General features: G+C 40.8%; 1 protein-coding gene across 1 annotated transcript in view; it reads right to left on the minus strand.

Moving 5' to 3' along the window:
* Window positions 1-6075: 6075 nt before the first annotated feature.
* LOC148045607 (integrin beta-2-like) overlaps window positions 6076-22097 on the minus strand; it is a 45003-nt gene continuing 28981 nt past the window's right edge. The window contains exons 10-16 of the mRNA XM_087716703.1: window positions 20576-20716; window positions 18848-19035; window positions 15551-15795; window positions 14812-15031; window positions 9352-9557; window positions 8464-8630; window positions 6076-8046 (exon numbers count right to left, since the gene is read on the minus strand). Coding sequence (XP_087572829.1) covers window positions 7981-8046; window positions 8464-8630; window positions 9352-9557; window positions 14812-15031; window positions 15551-15795; window positions 18848-19035; window positions 20576-20716 — 1233 coding nt within the window. The 3' untranslated portion in view covers window positions 6076-7980. The remainder of the gene's footprint in view (window positions 8047-8463; window positions 8631-9351; window positions 9558-14811; window positions 15032-15550; window positions 15796-18847; window positions 19036-20575; window positions 20717-22097) is intronic.

Here is a 22097-nt window from a genome sequence, read left to right on the forward strand (position 1 = left end):
AAATTCACCTTGCCTGATACTGTATTAGTCCCATCCAAAGTTCTAAATCTCAATGTCACGCTCAATGGATTTTAAGGCAAATGGTTCTAGGAGGATGGTAAGATCCGCAGGTTAGCAGGCAAATGCCTGGAAAATATGGTAGAAAAATTCCGAGATCAGAAGAGTTTTCAAGTTCACAAAAGTACTCCAAGAAGATTAATGGATGAGCATGCATACTCTCAGAAGCTCCGAAGGCAGTGGGCCAGTGGGCAATGGACATTGGAAAAATTAGGAAATGAGCAGATCAGTGAGACAATCCTAGAAAGATGGGAGGGAACCAAGCTACGGAGAAGATGCTATAATGATTGGTAGGTGGAAGAGCCAGCAGAAAGAGGCTGGAAAGGTGCGGTGGGGGCCAAAGTTGTGATGAATAGTGGAGCAGAGAGCAGAGAGTATGTATTAGGAAAATTGGAAGTACTTATGAATCTGTTTTATTTCTGATTACATACCTGAATCTTGTATACAATCCCAGCTGAATCTTCTCCTGCTTGCCTTTAAACCTATGAAAATTCTATCTGTTCATAATTTAAGGGGAAATAAAATTGATACCAAATAACCCCTTTCACATCTCAGACTACTTCAACACGTAAGGCATATAAGAGCACAAATTGAAATGTACATGAGCTTTATTGGTATCAGTGTATAGTTGAGAATTGCAAGCATGGCTACATTATTACAAATTGAAATGGCTTTAAATCAGTAAAAGATTTATTGATATCAATGATGCACTAACAACATTTATCAAGTACCTTATGAAGTGCCTGGAATTTGCAGTAAGCCAAAATTTTATTAAAAGAATGCTATATATATTGTAACATCACAAATTCTGCTCCCTATATATCTATACATGTGATACGTTGTGCAGTGCTAATATAAAATGGGAGAGTTTAGTTTGCAATCATTGTCTTACCATTTCCCTCCCTGGGGATGGTCATGCCTAGTATCTTGTGAATTGACAAACTTTAATATACAGTGCTAAAGTGACTGCAATTACCTTGTTTCATCTACTGCATACAGCTTGCCTGATCAAACCAATCTTTTTCTGTAGAACTACAGGGTTGTTCAGTTTAATTAATATACCATTCTATTAATTAAATTGTGTTAAAATGAGTTGTGACAATACTATTCCTCATGTAATGTCCAGAATTTGTGCTATCATGCTAGCAATTGATGTCTACAGTAACAAAAATTTAGGATTTACATGTCAATAGATCAAAAATGAAACTCACAGCTTTCAAATATCTCATCTGCTACCATGTCTCATAAAAAAATACAATACAATACAACAATAAAGACATAGACACGTCAACCCATCAAAGCTTATCAGGGTACTTGGTATAGAACTTCTGCAAAAGTCTGGGAGCTCTAACATGAGATTTGTCGACCCATTCAGCATGGGAAGGGGGGAAATGTTTCCAGGACTCCAAATACTGAATGCGACCTCTATGTTTCCTGGAATCTAAAATGTCTAACTTCAAAATGATGCTCTCCTTCAATAAGAAGAGAGGCCAGGGGTGCAGGTTGAGGTGGACAAAAGGAAGAAGTGTGCTCAGGTTTCAACAGGTTCACATGAAACACAAGGTAAATCCTATGAAGGCTCTTAGGCAACTCCAATTTTATAGATACAGGATTTATGATTTTCACAATGGGGAATGGACCTACATACTTAGGCCACCGTTTCTTCAATTTTTGGGTGATTTGCAGAAACTTGGTGGACAAAAACACCCTATCCCCAACTTTGTATTCTTTCGATCTAGCCCTCTTCTTATCTGCCTATTTCTTGTGAGCCTGGTGGGCTGCCTCCAAAGCTTTGCGGGTCATGGGCCAAAACTGTTGAAGTTGATCACTCTACTCAGATAAGGACAAAATTTGCAGTCTTTCCCAAGGCAATTCAGGAATCGGAACAAAGTCCTGGCCAAACACAACCTTAAAAGGAGTCATGCCGATACTGCTGTACACAGAGTTATTGTACGCCACCTCAGCATGTGGTAACAGTTCAGCCGAATTATCCTGTTGACAATTAATGAAATATTGGAGGTACTGCTCAAGAACAGAGTTAGTCCATTCACAAGCCCCATTAGTTTGAGCATGGTGGGTGGAGCTTAGCCCCTGGATGGAGCCAATCAACTTTAGGAACTCCTTCCAAAAGAGGGAGGTGAATTGGACCCCCTATCTGAAATAATGCATTCAGGCACTCCATGTAACCGATATACATGTGAAATAAACAATTTAGCTAACGACTTCACTGATGGTATCTTGGAACAAGGCACAAAATGAACTTGCTTGGAAAACAGGTCAGTGATAACCCAAATTACAGTATTTCCAAGACTCTCTGGCAATTCTACAATGAAATCCATAGATATTTCCTTCCATGGTGCTTCAGGGTGGGCAACACTGGAGAAGACACTGGGGCTTCCCCGGTGGTCTTTTTGTGGCCGCATAGATGGGACAACTGGCTATATAGGACTCAATGACTTTTTTCAATGAAGGCCACCAGAATTGCCTCTTAATCAAATGCAAAGTCTTTAGAAATCCAAAGTGGCCCGCCATTCTTGGGGCCGTTGAAGAACAATCAGTTTCATGTTATCAGGAACATACAATTTAGCTCCTACCCAAGCCAGTCTACCTTTCATGGTGCATTCATTTGAATTTTTCTTGAACCAGTCATCGGACTCAAGGCCCTCCTTGAGTTTGTTCATTAAGTCCATCATGACATCTAACTCCATCGGGCCTTGGCTCCTGGTAACCATGGGGGCAGCGAGATTTTTGCTGGGATGACTGAATGAACCACGCTCAGCCTAGAGCTGTTGTACTGGGGAAGCCTAGACAAGGCATCAGCCATAAAGTTCTCTCCCCCCCCCCCCGGATGTAGTTGAGGGTAAAGTTGAAATGGTTGAAGTGCTGTGCCAAATGTACTTGTTTAGGTGATAGCTTACGCAGGGTCTTCAACCCTTCCAAATTCTTATGATCATTCCATACCTCAAAAGGGTGTTTTGTCCCCTCCAGGAAGTGTCACCAGGTTATCAGAGCCCATCTGAGAGCAAAAGCTTCCTTTTCCCATATAGCCCATCTCCTCTCTGTCTCAGTAAGCTTATGCGAGGTGTAAGCACACAGCTGCAATTTTCCATCAGCGTTTGTTTGAGGTAATACTGCCCCCAGCACCATGTCACTGGCTTTGAATGACAAATGGTGCATCCATATCCAGTTCAAAGGCTTACCTGGTTTAGACTTGGTGTCTCCTTTTGATTTTAGGAGATTTGTAATGGGCAGTGCAATGCTAGCGAACGAGGGAATAAATTGACGATAAAAATTTGCAAATCCCAAAAAACTTTGCAATTGCTTATGGATGCGAGGAGGTGCCCACTCAGTGACCACCTGGACTTTCGCTGGATCCATCTTGATGCCATTGTGGAAGATACGATACCCTAGGTAATCTATCTTCTCTTGATGAAATTCACATTTAGACAATTTAGCATAAAGTTCAGCAGCCCGGAGTTTTTTGAGGAGTGATCACACTAAAATCATGTGTTCATCACGTGTTTCCGTATAGATAAGGATGTCATCAAGGTAGGATAACACACCCTTGTACAGGTGTTCATGCAGAACTTCATTTATTAATTGCATGAAGATTGCTGGTATCCTCTGCAGACCAAACAGGAGTATTTTGTACTGAAAACATCCCAAAGGGCAGTTGAAAAGAGTTTTCCATTCATCTCCATCTTTGATTCTGATTCTGTAGTAGGCCTCCCTTAGGTCCAACTTCGTGAAAAAATTTCCTTTTCCCAACTGGGCCAACACGTCTTTCATGAGCTGGAGTTGGTACACATTTTTCATGCAAATTTCATTAAGATTTTTATAGTTCATACATAAACGAAAGGAGTCATCTTTCTTTTCTCTAAACAATACAGGCGTGGCCACCCATGGTATAGCTGGTTCTATGAACCCCCTTTTCAAGTTTTTATCAATAAACTTTCGTAATTCCTCCATTTCATTTGGGGTCATCGAATAAATCTGGGGTTTTGGGAATTTCACTCCTGGCAGGATCTCAATACTACAATCAGTAGTGTGGTGGTGGTGAGGGGGGGCAATTTATCAGAAGCCTTTTCACTGAAAACATCCTTTAGGTTCCAATATTCTTTAGGGATTTTCTCTTTCCCCCTCAATTTTTTCCTGTGCTGTAGCCACTAGATTTGGTTCAGCATTGGCTATGTGGGAGAACCTCTCCTTGCCCTCAGGGGTTTTGCAGAATGGATGAGCAACCACCCTTTCCTTCAATTCATATAAGTGTTCCATTTCCATAGCCAGGATAAACCTAGTATGAGGGGCCGATCCATCCCAGGTGCAACGATGAAACTTAAGGTTTCTTGGTGATCCCCCATCCACATTTCTACTGGTTCAGTTACAAAATGAGCAGGAGCCCCCCGAGCTACTGACCCATCCAACTGGCAAAAGGCAATGGGCACTTTTAAAGTCCTTAGTCTTAAGCCCATCTTCTCCACCACTTCTGGGCTAATTATGCAACCCATGCATCCAGAGTCTAAAAGGGCCAGCATCTTTGCTTCGGCTCCAGTAGAGGGCACTTTAAGTTCTACTGGAATGGTCATGGGGCCTGATCAGGGACTTACCAAATGATCATCGGAGTCAGTTTCACTTTCCCCCAAGAGAAAGGAGAGTTCTTCCTCCCCCTGGTTTGGAGGGAATTCTTCAACAGGTCTTTCATGGCAGTGTCCTTTCGTTTCCCCGCTTGTTTGTCTGGCTTCCTCTCCCCAGCAGCAGGGGGTTTAAGGCCAATTTTTGAGCAGCAGTTTGCTGCACGATGCCCCTCCTTCCCACATTGGAAACAAGCAGTAGACTGGGGCTTGCTTGCAGACCAACTTTTTCCTCACTTTGGGGCTCCTCTGGGGGGGGGGAGAGGGGGATTTTTACCTTTATCACAGTCTTTCCGGTATTTATCTCTGGCTAGGTCGATCTCCACATCTACTGCCAATTCATACTAGCGTTGCAGGTTGCGCCCCCCCTCATTAACACAGTTCTGGTAAATATCTTGGTTTAGGCCATCCATAAAACTGTCCATCAAAGCCTCTTCAGACCATCCGCGCATATACACTGACAGTTCATGAAACTCTTGGATGTATTCAGCTACTGGGCTTTTGCCCTGAGTAAGAGTTTTCATCTTGATTCTCGCCTTACTCAGTCAGCGGGTCATCAAAGCATTTTCTCAGGGCGGCCATAAACCCATTATAATTCCTCAGCAGGGGGGAGTCATCATTATGCAGAGCGACCATCCAGGCTGCCTCCTTATTCTCCAACGCCATGGTAACAACTCACCTTGGCTTCCTCATTGGGGAGATCCTCTCCAAACTGTTGCGTGGAATTCCAGACCTGGACCAGGAAAAATCCTAGCTCCTTGGGGTCACCTCCAAATTTCACGCCAAGAGGAGGAACTTTTGCCATTCAGCATCTGCGCCCCCCCCCCCCCCCGTTGGATGGGCTTGTGCGGCTGCTGCTGCTGTTGCTGGGGCTCCCCCATCCTGATCAGCTCTGCTGTGTGCCCCCAGCCCGCTCTGGGTGAGACAGATCCTCTGTGCATCTCTCTTCTTGATCAGGGAAATCAGCCTTTCTTTCAACCCTGCTCTCACAAAAATGATGTTTCTCCCAGGCCTCTTGGAAGAGTTTTATCGCAGGGGCATTATTAGAGCCTCTTCTTCGGCTTCTTGCCAGACAGTTGCCGGTCTCCGATGTTGGCTGGTAGTAACTCCAGCCGGAATTTCCTCAGGGTCATATCTCTGTCCCACTCCCAATGACCACCTGGGGCAGATGGATCTTTCCTCCAAATTCAGTTCCACCATCCGCTCCGTTTCTAAGGGGCACGAGGATCCGGCAGTCCCCATGTCGTCCTGGTTGCTGCCAGGGTTGGAAATTTCTTTGAAGGTTTTGTTGTTTTATTGCACTCCCCTCAGAAGGTGTTAGCTCTGGGATGAGTGTGAAAGTGAAACCTTGCTTAATGTCAAGCACGCCTCCTTCAGCAACCAAGAAAGAAACCTCTCAACTCCTTTGTTTGTGGAATTAAAAGTACTTTTACTGGTTATGAAAAGATAGCAACGAAGTAAAGCAAGGTCTTAGGCAGAAACACACGAAATCATACATATCAAACATTTGCCTAACCCCTCCCCCCAACAACCCCCATCACATTGCCCAATCTGCAAATCCCTTAGGTTTCATGTGGGTTGCATCTCCAATAAGCATCATCAGGTTGGTATGCAGGATGGTTGGCCTTGACCAGATCCAAACAATGGCCATCAGCATGTGCAGAAGATGGTGAGAACTAAACTTCCTTTTTGTACTATCACTCCTGTCCCAATTATTCCCCACCCAAATACCATGCCCCCTCCCCATTTCCATGGCAGCCAAAAGCAAGCAAGCGAAGCCAAGGCTGACAGCTTGGCTTTGCACTTGCTTATATCCTATGGACTCAACCAATGTAACCAAACTAGTAAAAATGGTTTAATGCAATTGGTAAACCTGGATAACACTCTGTTCATGCATCTCATAAATCATAATATCTAGCCAGCCGGTGACCAGCCCGCAGCAAAAGTTTTGGGGAGTTTCAAACCCCAGCCAGCCACCATCCATGATAAATCATATTTTCTTGTGGATCTCACACCTGCCAATGGTTTGCCTGATTTATGACTTAGCGTGTTCTTTGAATATAGAGCTAATCAACAGCCCAAAGAAAGCTATCTGATTATAATTTGTGGACTTGTCAGTATTTTTTCAGTAGAAGGATTCATCAGTTGATATAGTTATTAAGTTTAAACTGGAAAGTGGAAGTTACCACTCAGTCTTATCACTCACTGGATAATACTTTTGGAAAAACTCATTTTTCTTGACTAACAAGACATTCTGAACAGTGGAAGAGAAATGCAAGTACATTTTTACCAATATGTTATTGTTTAAAATAATCCTATTACTGGGGCTTTGATGGCTGATTGATATCCAGACAGGTCATCTGGCACAAGGAATCTCATCCTCAGTTCATAATCTGCTCCTCAAAGTTACCAGATCATCAGATCCCTGATATAGCATCAAGTGAATAAAAGTCTTTATAGATTTTCCAATTCATTTGATAATAGCTTCAGACTTATCCCTTACAACCAGAAACAAAATTTTGGGTTTGCTGGACAAGACCTCACAAAGCTTGTTGACCTACAATCATGGATGAGCCAAACCCATTTGAGGCTCTTCCACAATGTTCAAATATCCCCCTCCAAAAAACCCCCCAATATTTTCTGACTACTCATCTGGTTTTGTAAACCAAAAGACAAGCATACACATAGGTACATATAGGCGATATGTATAGAAAGAGAAATACTAGAAATGTGTTAAGTGCTGAAAGCCCGCTGAGGTAGTAAACTCAGCAATTTAAAGCAAAGGAACTGAATGCTGATTGGCTGCTCTGCACTGATGTTTTGAATTCAACATAGTGCTTACTTGGAAAAATTGCCAGTTTGTGGTAAAAGCTCATTACCTTCTCACTATGTACCTCACCTTACAATAGGCCCCATAAACAGCAAAATTGTTAATTAAAAGAACTCCCTGAGTGGCAGTTGGCAATTTTATTTACATACTATATAGTAATATAGTAGTTTTAAGTAATTTCAGATATGAAAATTCAAATTTCTACAGTTTGTGTGGATGATGAATGCAAGATGCCTAGTTGTTCTGAGTGCTTCATCTGAGATATGTAGTAAAGTTCTCTGATGCTTACGCTTTTTTAAAAAATGGAATAGAATCATGTTGCAAAGCCCACAGAATGGTTTTCTCAAAAATAACTAATATTATACGGCAATAACGATTGATTTAAGAAAAGCAAATGGATTCATCTTCTGTTTTTCTGCTGAAGAGTTTCTTTGTGCTTTGCATTGTTGCTGAAGTTTCATTTCATTGGCCATTAAATCTGGGGTTCACGACAGTGGTAGTGGCACTCTTGAAAAGAGGATTGTCAGCCTGTCAATAAAAAAATCAGAAACTTTTAGCTGCTAATAAAACCTAATATTTCAAGAGCAGATCAGGATTCAGATGGGCAATCATACACTCACTTAACAACTTGATAAAATCCAAACTAAACAGCAGGAAGATGATAGAACAGTGTTTCTCAACCTTGGCAACTTGAAGATGTCTGGATTTCAACTCCCAGAATTCCCCAGCCAGCATTCGCTGGCTGGGGAATTCTGGGAATTGAAGTCCAGTCATCTTCAAGTTGCCAAGGTTGAGAAACACTGTGGTAGAATCTACACCAAAGGCCTGCCCATGTACCTCAAGCTGAATCAATTATTTTGATTAATAACTCAAATACAGGAAGAAAAAGACATAAGTAGGTCTTCTCCTTCCTTTATATCTCTCCACAAGAGTTAAACACTTTACCTCATTCCATTTGGCCTTGGATTTTTCCTTCTCAAATCTGTGATATTCTCTGCGATCAAACAACTCTGCCACTAGCCGCCAAGCCAGGAGAATGAGGAGCCCAATAAGAGCCACTCCAGCTATAGTGCCCCCCACTATGGCTGCAATGTTTGGCGGTTGGGGACATTCTAAGAGAAGAAAGAAACATGATTAAATTATGTGTGCTTGATTGAGTGCTATGAATGTTTTTATTATATCTATTTGCATATATTACATGCTAGTGGTAAACATTTTTAATGGATAAAGATGAGGCAGAATTTAAAAAAAAATTCCCCACATAAATAACAGATCCTGAATCTCCATATGAGATTGCCAGAAACTCTTTAAAGGCCATATATTCTGTCAGTGGCAGGGTTCGCCATCTCATCAGGGAGACCTCTTAACTAATTCTGACTCACTATAGGGTCTTCTATCACAAGGAAGAAAAATCCTCAGGAGGCCCTCTCAAAATGCTGAATAATACAAGCAATAGTAGTAGACTTATATACCGCTTCATAGGGCTTTCAGCCCTCTCTAAGCGGTTTACAGAGTCAGCATATTGCCCCCAACAACAATCCGGGTCCTCATTTTACCCACCTCGGAAGGATGGAAGGCTGAGTCAACCCTGAGCCGGTGAGATTTGAACCGCTGAACTGCTGATCTAGCAGTCAGCTGAAGTAGCCTGCAGTGCTGCATTTAACCACCGCGCCACAAGTTACCTCTTTTCCCATTACTTACACAATGAAGGCCAAGATCTGTTTCTGTTACTGGCTGTGACTAACAATTACACAGCACTAATGTCATTTCTAGTCAAGAGATATTACAATGGAGAACAGATGTTAGTTTTTGGTGACGTGGCACTAAGCATACCTTTCTCACGATTGACTGTAATAGAATAGTGCTCTTCTCCGTCAGTAGGAAGCATTGTGTAAGAGATCCAGCAATTCTCTGAATCCTTATCCCTGCAGTGTATACTTTTTGGTTGCGCTTCACTTTCAAGAGTAATATTTGAACAACTATCAGAGCAATTCTTCTGAAATGGACCACTCCCAAAAGCAAGACATTCAACACAAGAACTAAAAAACAAACAAGAAGCAAAGGTTCTTTAAAAAGTTTCATAACAGTATCATTAAAACACATCTATATTTTATATAGCATATTGTAAGTGAGGAGGATGTAAAGCTGAGAGAAACCAAACTTATTAAAATACATACTATGTACATTCTGCATCAGGAGGATGACAAATTTGAGCTAACCTCAAATAGATGAGATCTCTCTGGGGTTTACATTAACTGTCCCTGGTCAACTGGTATTGTTTACTGAGGAGAATAGACACTGAGGTAATATACTAATGAGACTCCTTCCAAACCATTTTATGATATAAATAAGCTGAACCTGAAGTGGAGCAATACAATCTAGTTGTACAGCAGACATCTCTCCGGGAGCCTAGGATTTTTTGGAGACTCCATCTTTATATTTTTAATACCAAAATCTATAGACAGGAATGAATTTTATTTATGCCAATTCCTGAATAATAGCAATAGCAATAGCAATAGCAATAGCAGTTAGACTTATATACCACTTCATAGGGCTTTCAGCCCTCTCTAAGTGGTTTACAGAGTCAGCATATCGCCCCCACAGTCTGGGTCCTCATTTCACCCACCTCGGAAGGATGGAAGGCTGAGTCAACCTTGAGCCGGTGAGATTAGAACCGCTGAACTGCAGATAACAGTCAGCTGAAGTGGCCTGCAGTACTGCACCCTAACCACTGCGCCACCTCGGCTCTATAAGTTGGGAAACCAATGGAAATAGTTTCAGTTAAGATCAGTTCTGCTTAACCCTTTATACTGAGGACTGATTGACAATATAACAGCTGGCTCACTGTCCCTCTGTTAATACGAAGACCAAAACATGAATAGTAAAAATGATGCACTTTGGGATTTTTAAATTAAATTTGTTATTGTGCATTTGTATGTGTTATTACATTGAGCTCTACTTTTTATTCATTAGAATATGTATTGTTACCATATTTTAAAAAATAAGATCAATAATTTTTCTTTTGAGAAAATTAGGATGATTGGACATTTCCCTGGGTGTTGAATAATGATGGGAAGAGACTGTAATGTGTGCATGGGCTCTACTAATAAATTTCTATTTGCTAAGGTTGTGCATACCTAGATATTTCAGAAGGAAATAAAGGCTAATCAACAACATCAAAAGGGAAAAGCTATAATTACACATAACTAACTATGCCTTGCATGTTTATTAAATAGTTTACATCTTTTTGTACCGTATGGAGCAGCTAGGGAAGCTCTGAAAATTAGGCACTTATATAGTTGTCTCATAGAGTTTCCTATGTTTTGTAATCTGAATGGAAGTAGAATACCGTGTTTCCCTGAAAATAAGACAGGGTCTTATCTTCTTTTGACCCCTGAAATAAGCACTTGGCCTTATTTCCAGGAGGTCTTATTATTTTTGAGGTGCAGGAGGCAGCGAGTGGGGTCACCTCATGGCTGCTGCTGTGTTGCAATATTTTCACGGAGGGCTTATTTTTGGGGAGGGCTTATTTTAGGGCATGCGCTCAAAAGATCGATTATCCTTATTATGCAGGGAGATCTTATTTTTGAGGAAACAGGATATAAATCAGAAATGATAAACTATTGATCATATTGATTCTCAACATGATAGCTTGGGAATATATTACATAATAACTTAACATAACATAAAACATAACATAAACCCATAACAGTATCTACATGCTGGACTTGTGATTTGTCTAAGTATTGATGAACTTCTTCAGTTCTGTATCTTAAATCACAAACCAGTATACCACATTGAGTGATCAAATATGTTTTTAGAATTGCTTCAGATCTTATCATGCCTTCAAAGCTTTTTGATTTTTAAGAGAACAATGTGAATTTGAATTTGTTAGCAACACAGTTTTTTAAAAATCATAAAAAGATGTAACTATAGAAAAATAATTTTGCTGCATTATTGATACTGTAAAATTTATTCAAAGCATTTAACTGATAGCTAATGAAGAGAAGGACAAAGGGTGACATGATAACAGTGTTCCAATATCCAAGGGTTTACCACAGAGAAAAGGGGGTTGACTTATTCTCCAAAGGACCTGAATGCAGGAGAAGAAGCAATGGATGGAAACGTATCTAGAACTAAGAGTGATTTCCTAACTGAACATCTCTCTAGAACAGTAACGGCTAACCTTTTTGTCGCCGCATGCCGAAAGCACGTGCACGTGTACACATCCATAATGCAATACACCCACAATCCCCTGCCCTCGCGCATGCATGTGCGACCCCCCTCATGCTCCCCCCCCTCACGCATGTGTGCATTACCCATGCTTTTTCTGCCCCCCCATGCGTGCATGACCCTCATATGCACCTCCCACTTATCCTCACGCCCCTGCATCCTGTGTATACACACATGTCTCCCGCATGCACACACACCCCGGTGCATGTGTGGCAGAGACCTAAAAACCAGATGGCCAGCAGGAAGAGCACATATGTGCACATTGGAGCTGAGCTGGAATGACTGCTCCCGTGCCTGCAGAGAGGGCTCTGCATGCCACCGGTGGCACAAGTGCCATAGGTTTGCCGTCACAGCTCTAGAACTAAGAGAAATTTCCTAACAGTTAGAACAATTAATCAGTGGAATGACATGCCTCCAGAAGTTGTGGGTGCTCCATCACTGGAGGTTTTAAAGATATTAGACAGCCATTTGTCCAAAATGGAATAAAGTCTCCTTGAGCAGAGGGTTGGACTAGAAGACCTCTAAGGTCCCTTCCAACTCTGTTTTCCTGTTATTCTGAAGAATATCTTTTCTACTATTAACTATTAACTAGACTATGCTATCAAGTCTATGTCAACTCTTGGCAACCACACATATTTTCTCTATGATAATCTTTCTCTAACCTGATCCATCTTGCTACTGGTTATCCTGTTCTTCTCTTTCTTTCCATCCTTCCCAGCATTCAAATCTTTTCCAGAAAGCTTCATGTTTGCAAAATATGTCTGAAGTAGGATAATTAATTATAATTTAAATAAGTTTCCAAACCTTAAACTCTAGCTAATTTTAATATGTAATCTAGTTTAACAAACAATGATCTTATGAAGACTAGCTACAGTATTTTCCTTTGTACTGAAAAGTCAGATATAATCTAAAAAATAAATGATAGTAGCCCAATTTCTCTTTACAGCAACACTAAAGGAAATAAGTGTGCAAGCAAAATGTTTACTGCAGCTCCCCATGTCTCAATTTTATTTTGGATACTTTTACTCTCAAAGGATTTCTGACAGTGTCAGCTGGATCTCCAGCATGGGTTTCTTCAGCATGCTTGGTATTGGCTGTCATAGTAATGGGGAGGGAGGCCTCGGGTATTTGGGATGGGAAAGTGAGCTGGTGTAGTCCCTTGAGAACTGAAAGGGAGGTTTGTACTCATGAAATATGGCACTGCTGAAGGGAGGTGTTTATACTCTCTCAAGGCCAACCATCCTGGGATTCCAAATGGGAAAAATACCTGAAGATGAGCTTTTCCACAACCTTATATACTCAGTGGAGGGTTGCAAAAAAATTTTACTACCAGTTTGGGCGTGCTCATGCATGTGCAGAAGCATCTGGGCAAGTGGGAAGAGCCTCTCGCCATTGCTACTACCGGTTTGCTCGATCTGGGCCGCCTCTGCTCATACTAGACAATGATTGGACTCACAGTGCTGGACCCTGGGGTGGGAGGGTTTTGGGGTGACTTTCAATCTGCATCTTTCGCTTGCCTTGCTTTCGCTGCTTATCACTTCAAACTTAGTAAAAGTACCTCTTCTCTAAATCAATGGAGTTGGGGGTTTTCTTTCTTGAGTTTTGAACAGAGGACACCTGACAGACAGTGACCTTCCACAAAGACCCCTAAGTAAATCTAGAAGTCAGAATAAGATGCCATATTCCTTTAGGATCCCATTATTACAGAATAACAGTTGGAAGGGATTCGGAGGTCTTCTAGTCCAACTCCCTGTTCAAGTAGGAGATCCTATACCATTCTGGAGAAAAGGCTGTTCTTTTTTTTCCTTCAAAACTTCCAGTGTTGAGGCATCCACAACCTCTGGTGGAAAGCCATTACATTGATTAATTATTCCCACTGTCAGGAAATTTGTCCTTAGTTTGAAATTACATCTCTCCTTAATAAATTTCCATTGGTTACTTCTTGTCTTGATCTCAGGTGCTTTGAAGAATAAGTTAACCACCTCTTCTCTATGACAGCTCCTTAAGTATTGAAAGACTGCTCTCATATCATATCATCCCTTGTCCATCCTTTCGTTAGATTAGACATACCCAGTTCCTGCAATTGTTTCTCATGATTTAGCCTCCAGCTCCATAATTATCTTTGTTGTCCTTCTCTGTACTCTTTCTAGAGTATCAACAACTTTTTTCTACCATAGTGACCAAAACTGGATGCAGTATTCCAAGTGGGGTTTCACCAAAGCAGTATAAAATGGCATTAACACTACATGTGATCTTGATACTATCCCTCTGTTGATGCAGCCTAAAATTACATTGCCTTTTTTGGCAGCACACTGCTGCCTCACATTTAAGTGGTTGTCCATTAGGACTCTTAGATTCCTCTCACAGTTACTGCCCGGTGCCACCTTTTCTTTATCTGTACATTTGATTTTCCTTCCCTAAGTATAAAACCTAACTTTTCTCACCACTGAATTGTATTTTGTTGGATAGGGCCCAGCATTCGAGTCTGTCAAGATCCTTCTGGATTTTGAGCCTATCTTCTAAAGTGCTGCCTATTCCTGTCAGCTTGATGTCATTTGTAGATTTGATGAGTTACCCTTCTATCCTCTCATCGAAATCGCTTATGAAAATGTTGGAGAATACTGGGTCTAAGACAGAACCTTAAATCTAGTTCCATTGAGGATGGCATGTTGAATGTGGTTGGTTAGTCAATTATGAATCCATCAGGCGGATGCTATTAATCCCTCATTTTTCTATTTTACCAAGAAGTAGGTTGTGGTCTACTTTGTCAAGTGCTTTACTGAAGTCCAAGTATACTATGGCTGTAGCATTGTGTTAGTCCTCTAATTTAGTTATTTTGTTAAATAATGCACTAAAATTTGTCTGGCATTATCTCTTTTTCACAAACTCATGTTGGCTTCCAGTAATAGCTTTGCTGGCTTTTAAGTATTTGATTATTTTTTCCAGAATCTTCCAGGTATTGATGTCAGACTGATTGATCCATACCTTACAAGTAGCAAAGTGAAATTAAGTGATGATAAGGCGTTGGATCAAAGTGGACAATTCCTGCATATCACTTACATATATCTGGCACAGGGAGACGGGCAACTTGGGCACTCCTCACAGAGAGGGGGCTGATAGCGTCCATTACACTTGCATGTATTGCACTGACATTGCCCACGGAGACTGCACACGTTCCCATTCTTATTCTTGCATTTTTCTGTTGAAGATTGGCACTGACAGGCAGTGCCATCATATTGTGCAGTACACTTACATTTCCCACAGTCACAAGAACCTCTATCTGAAAAGAGAAACTGGAGAGGTTAGGACCAAAAGCATTTCTTTGCATCTTCATTGACATATAACACTCACATTATCTAGAAAGGATTATTAAATTAAAATGCAGACCAGCAGTTTGCGGCAGATGGCCAACCATTCCCAAGTGGCACACTTCAAGTACAGAAGCCCTGGAATTTTGGGCATTATATGAAAAACACTGCAGTGACCCTCAATGCAAGAACAGCTTGTCCTTGGCAAATTGGATGTTCAAAAACTGAGTTAAGCAATATTCTAAAGGAAATGGTCAATATTTAATTACAGAAACACAACAATTCATCCCAGGTATATGGTTATCAGCTGATTTACTTCCCAATTATACAGTGTGGATCGAAGTGTTATTTATACAGCTCTTTGTAAAATGCAGAAAAATAACATGGGAATCATGTTTACAGCTTATAGTAAAAATGTCTGGAATAATAGTATCAAAGGCAAGAGGAGATAAATTTGGCATTTTCATATTCAGCTTTCATCAGTCACTTACCTTTCCCTCCACACACTTGACCATTGTGAAGTTCACAGTTTATGTTATCACATTCACAGAAGGGACCATAAATATGCTTCTGGGTATCTGCCATAGTATGGCAAATACATTGTCCACATACACAATCTCCCAAGCCAGAACAAATGACTGAAGAATTGTCCTTTCGACAACTTTTTTCCAGTTCCTTGCTGGTTTTACCTCCAGTTTTACAATCACAATTCTTTCCAACATAGCCAGCATTGCACCTGGCATAAGAGAAGAAATATTCAACATCAAAGAATAGCGTTAGGAAGCAACATTAGCATGATCGTCCTTATTTTCAACTACAGTTTCCTTTACCTATATTTATAATCTGTTACTATACAGTCTACATCCATATATACTCATCAAAGAAGGATTCCCACTGGATTTTACTTCTGGATGGAGAGGCATAGAATTACATAACGAATTTCTTTTTAGTCCAGCCCATAGATGCCTCTGCTGCTCAGATTACATAATTCTCCTCAGGTTAGTAAACTGCTATTTGAATTCACTTGCAACAATCACAAAGGCTTTAGGCAAGTATTACATTTCTAAGTATATACAATCAGACTTTTTTATTTCCACTTTGTTTCATAAGTTTATGTTTTACATTTTTAAAAAGTTTCTGTATAGTATGTATGTGTTAAAAAATAAAAAAAATACCCAGAAGATTTGTGGATTTGATAAAAAAAATAATTCAGTGTGAAATACTTGCTAGGCAGGTACTCAGAGAGCCAGTTTGATGTAATGGTTAAGGCAGTGTTTCTCAACCTTGGCGACTTTAAGTCCTGGGGACTTCAACTCCCAGAATTCCCCAGCCAGCTGTACTGGTTGTTTCCCAAGGTTGAGAAACACTGGGTTAAGGCATTAGTCTAGAAACTGGGAGACCATGAGTCCTCCCAAAAATGTTTTTTATTACTATTTATTGTTCTCAAGTTAAGTTCCTTGCCTTGAAAAATTCAAGCAGGCATTTCTTTTTTCTATGAGAACAGTTTTTTTTATAGACAAACTGCATAAAAATATAGTCCTTAAATTACAATAACTTTCAGCGACCATTCAAAGTTACCATGGCACTGAACAAGAGGTACTTAAAACTGTTTCTTGAGGTTATGGCCATTACAGCACCTCCCCCACCCAATAATCATATGATCACCATTTGCAACTTTCCTTGCTGGCTTCCCACAACAGGTTAGTGAGGAGGGAAGGTTGCAACTTACTCTCACAAGTTCCTCCTATCACTTTTCTCCCCCTGAGGAGCTCTTATGTTTGAGAGGTTTGAGATACTCCATAGCAATAAAAGACAATATGTGTACATCAGCGTAGATCTGTGAGGTATCTGGTGCTCTCTGGACTTGGTTTTCTTACAGACGTTTCATTACTAAATGTCTGCTTGAAGGTAACATCAGTACCAGAAGGGAGTGGGGTTTGCTCTCTTTTATGCACTAGTGGCTTGCTTTGTCTGTGTTGGTACTTACCTCCCAACGACCAACAAGATCGCACAGGTTGGGCCTCCTCCGGGTGCTGTCGACCGGACAATGCCAGCTGGCGGCCCCCCGGGGGAGGGCCTTCTCTGTAGCTGTGCCGGCCCTGTGGAATGATCTACCCATAGAGATCCGGACCCTTACCACTCTCCCGGCCTTCCGTACAGCCACCAAGACCTGGCAGTTCCGGTAGGCCTGGGGCTGTTGATCAATATCCAGCCCCACTTAGACGGAATGCATGATGTGGAATTTTAATTTGTATCTTCTTATCTTTAACTTTTAAATGTTTCTTTTTACCTTGCCTGTAAGCCGCCCAGAGTCCCAAGGGAGTGGGCGGCATACAAATCTTATTAAACTAAACTAAACTAAACTAAACTAAACTAAACTAAACTAAACTAAACTAAACTAAACTAAACTAAACTAAACTAATGGTGTTCGTGGTTCCAGGTACATGCCCTGGCCACCAGGGTGAAATACAAATCTCTAATAAACTTTACAGCTGGATGGAAAATAGCCCAAGAAAGTAAGCAGAAAATTATATAGCTCATGATCATGGTTGCCCACCTCAGACTAAACAAATATCAGCACACTGTATGCAAAACCTCAAGGAACAATTAGAGTAAAACATGACACCAGAACACAGAGAAGGGCCAAGAAACCCCATGAAGGTTACTTCCTGGAGAAATGCTAGAAAAAGGAAAACTAAACTGCAAATTGAATTCATTACTGAATAGGCAGAAGACTAGCAGATACATCTATGAACACCAACTAACATTCAGAAGACATGATGAAAACTCCTTATTTTTTTACAACACATAGACAGACTAAACCATGGTTTCAATTGGGAAACTGAATATCCTAGACCAAGCCAAGTCAAAAAATGCTAGAGAATTCCAGGAACCCTGACAATGACAAATCAGATATCAATAGTACATAGACACAAACAGCATATACATACAAATTCAAAAGAGACAATCAAAAAGCTAAAAAGACCCAAACACCTCATCACCAGCAAGCCAGATGAGCAGGAATTATTACCAAGATTAATACTAAACCAACAATCAAGAAATAAATAATATCTCAATCAAGACACCACCAACTCAGTCAAACACTAAGCTAACGGTAAATAACAGCCTAATCAAGGAACCACCAAGACCATTCCCACCAACACTGATAGGGTTAGCCACTAATATTTCAAATGAGAGCAATTTCCACTACCTTCTCGCACTGATGATGTTGCCTAGTTTGGTAATGAAATGTCTGCAAGAGAACAATCAAGCTCACATAGCTCCAGGGACCCCATAATCCATAGCACACACTCCCTTACACACCTGCCAGCACACACCGTGTATATCAACTGCCAGCAGTATCTGCACACTGCCTCATGACATCTGTGCATCACCCTGTACTCCTTGCCCAGAATTCCCACCTCTTCATGCTTAATGACCTAAATAGTCCTGGAATTACAATGGCAACTGCACCTATTGAGACTGCTGTCACTAAGCAATACAGCAATATGATGTTGCCCTATGTGACTGCTTTGGTTAACACAGAAATTCTAAAGACATATCAAACACACCTTCCTCCACACAACAATAACCCTGTCAGATGATGTGGGCTAAGAGACCAATGTCACCCGTCTGGTTTTCATGGCTAGAGCGGACTTGAATGTATGGTTTCTGCTTTCTAACCTGTGCCTTAAACATTAGACCAAACTGGTGCTCGATCGCTGTCATAACCTGAGGACTACCTAACAGCAAATATTTGACTTATGTTGCTAAAATAGTTAGATTACCTGCAAATCCCACAGTTTATATTCCCCTGTCCATTGCAATCAGATTCATTTGGTAACTCCTCGTCACATTCACAGTTGCACCGACTGTATATATGTACAGTGGTCAAGTCTGTGAAACCAAGGGGCTGCAGAGTAAAAGTCTGATTTTTAATGCACGATGTTGCTGTAATTTGCACTTGGAAGGTAATCTGTAAGAAAAAAAAGATGATTGCCCCATCTAATCTCAAATGACATTTAAAATAATTAGTAGAGACATTGTATTTCATTAATTATTTATCTAATTATTTACAAATTATTTTTATGAATATCATTTGGTTAAATAAAATGCTGTGTTGTCAAGGATTATTCAACAATAGATGTTGCAAAGATATTTACAACAGAGACATATGAACTTTGGAAATACTATTGTTGTAAAGCTCCAAATTAATAACCTAAGGACCTAATAACCAAAACCTGATGCCAGAGGACATCAATGGTTGGCTGCCCCTTTTGGATTCCACTTCAGTTTAAAGCATTGACCAGGAATGGAAAAAAGCGATTCAGACAACCTATCAAGAAGGACTTACAACTCTAAAGCCACTGCTGATGAATAATTGACACCAGAGGTTATACAAGCCCTGTGCCAAGCAGTTGAACATTGAACTAGAGGAGCAATAGGGGCAGAAGCTATTTGGGTCATTGCCATATGTGCCCCCAAGCTATATTGCAATCCAATACAAGTGAGAGATGGAGGTCTACCTGTTCTTATAAAGAAAGATTTGAGGAAAGATCAAGCTGAAGACCTCCTTGTACGACTTGACTATGAAGGCCCTAAAGAGTGACCAGCTGACATTTTTGCTGACCGATTTACTGAAGGAAGCCCAACTGTTGCATAAAGAATGGGATCAATTGCAACTATACAATGTGGTGTCCCCTAAGATAGTTCTGAAGATAAATGGCAATTGTTTCCAACTGAAAAGCATAGAGAGACAGTGCTCGATGATTTACATGATGACCATGGTGATTTGGGACCAGAGAGAACTTTTAAGTTAGTAAGAGATTATTTCTATTGGCCTTGCATGAGGGCTGAAGTTGAACATTATTGTCACTCCTGTTTACAATACATTACAAGACTATCTTTCTAGAGGTACATCTGTCTCAATGGGCCACTTACAAAGTTGAAGATCTATGGAGATAGTATGCTTCCTGTGTTTGGACCCTCATACAAGTAGTCAGAGAATGATCTGCTAGTAACCGATGAGAGAGAGAGAGAGAGAGAGAGAGAGAGAGAGAGAGAGAGAGGGAGGGAGGGAGGGAGGGAGGGAGGGAGGGAGGGAGGGAGGGAGGGACCAGCAGCAACCCACCTCTGTACTAAACGTATACAAAAGCAACTTCAATGAAGATTGTCTCCAGATGTAACATTCTGTCAAGAATCTGTCCCTTGGATTCAGGCATATCGTTTAAGAAAGGGGGTCCCACAATTTTATGTCAATTTCATTTTTTTTTTCTTAAAGAAGGAATGGGAAGGATTTGAGTGGAGCATAGTATCTTTTAAGTTCAAAGAAAAAAAAGTTTTCAATGGAATCTTTAGCTTTCGGGAACAGGCTTACAAAATACATTAGCATGTAAATAAATGAAAAACTTTTTGGACATAAATGCTTCTGGTAATGGAGAAACTAGCCTTTTCTTTCCATGTACAGTACAGTCAAAATACTTTTCAACAGAAACAATGTATGAGTTACCACCTACCTTATCATTTATTTTTACATTGTCACATTCCCCTCTTTCTTGGTTCTTTGTATGTATTTGATTAAGGCAGAAGGAATCATATGAGATTTTGATAGAGCTTGGCACAGAGCTGTGTTCTAAAATAATTTTGGAAGATAAATCCTAAAATGAAATAAAAATAAACTTGATGAAAGACTAGAAGCAGTGTCTTATTACTGCATTCAGAGGAAGAAAAACAGGATATTATTAAGTTCAAAATGATACACTTCTTACATATAGAATAAAAATAAAATTAATCAACCCCAAAGAATTTTGGTGTCTCTCATTTTGAAGACATATCTTATTGTAAGTGATGGTCCACTGATGATCCACTGATACAGCGGACTCAGTGGTGGGATTCAAATTTTTTTTTACTACCGGTTCTGTGGGCGTGGCTTGGTGGGCGTGGCAGGGGAAGGATATTGTAAAATCTCCATTCCCTCCCCACTCCAGGAGAAGGTTACTGCAAAATTCCCATTCCCTCCCAATCAGCTGGGACTCAGGAGGCAGAGAATAGATTGGGGCAGGGCCAGTCAGAGGTGGTATTTACTGGTTCTCCAAATTACTCAAAATTTCCACTACCGGTTCTCCAGTACAAGTCAGAACTTGCTGAATACCACCTCTGGATCCAGCCCATGACACAATCAAATTCAACACCCGTGTTATAAGGTAAAGGTAAAGGTTTCCCTGTCCAGTTGTATCTGATTCTAGGGTGCAGAGCTCATCTTCGTTTCTTGGTCGAGAAAGCCAGTGTTGTCCCAAGACACTTTCGTGGTCATGTGGCCAGCATGGCTATATACCAAAGGCTCACAGAATGCTGTTACCTTCCCATCAAAGTGGTACATATATATCTACTCCATGGTGGCGCAGTGATTAGAATGCAGTATTGCAGGCTCAGCAGTGGTGGGTTTCAAATTTTTTTAGAACCTCTTCTGTAGGTGTGGCCTGCTTTGTGGGAGTGGCTTTCCAGCCATGTGACTGGGTCGGAGTGGCTTGCTGGCCATGTGACTGGGTGGACATGGCCAACTTGTAAAATGTGGTGAAACTCACTTAACAATGCTCTTGTTTAGCAACAAAAATGTTGGCTCAGAAACTCTGGCATTTGAAGCACGCAAGTCTTAAAGCTGTCAAGTTACAAGATCTTTACACCCCTAAACCTTTAGAAAAAAGAACCCCAGGGGTGTTCAAACTTGACAGCTTTAAGACTTGTGGATTTCAACTCCCAGAATTCCTCCTCCAGTCATGTTGGCTCATGAACTTTTGGCATTGAAGTGTGCAAGTCTTAAAGCTGTCAATTACAAGACCCTTGCACCCCTAAACCTTTAGAAAAAAACCCCCAGGGTGTTCAAACTTGACAGCTTTAAGACTTGTGGACTTCAACTCCCAGAATTCCTCCTCTCGCTCTTCATCTTGATGATGTGTGGACAGGGAGGGAGAGGGAGCTGGAACCGGTTCTAAATGGCACTGTAGATTTGTGGAACTTCTTCTATAGAAGAGGTTAGAA

Source organism: Thamnophis sirtalis, unplaced genomic scaffold (genome assembly GCF_051295495.1).
Source record: "Thamnophis sirtalis isolate CommonGarterSnake01/CBP01778 unplaced genomic scaffold, rThaSir2_p1.2 scaffold_5, whole genome shotgun sequence".
Lineage (NCBI taxonomy): Eukaryota > Metazoa > Chordata > Lepidosauria > Squamata > Natricidae > Thamnophis > Thamnophis sirtalis.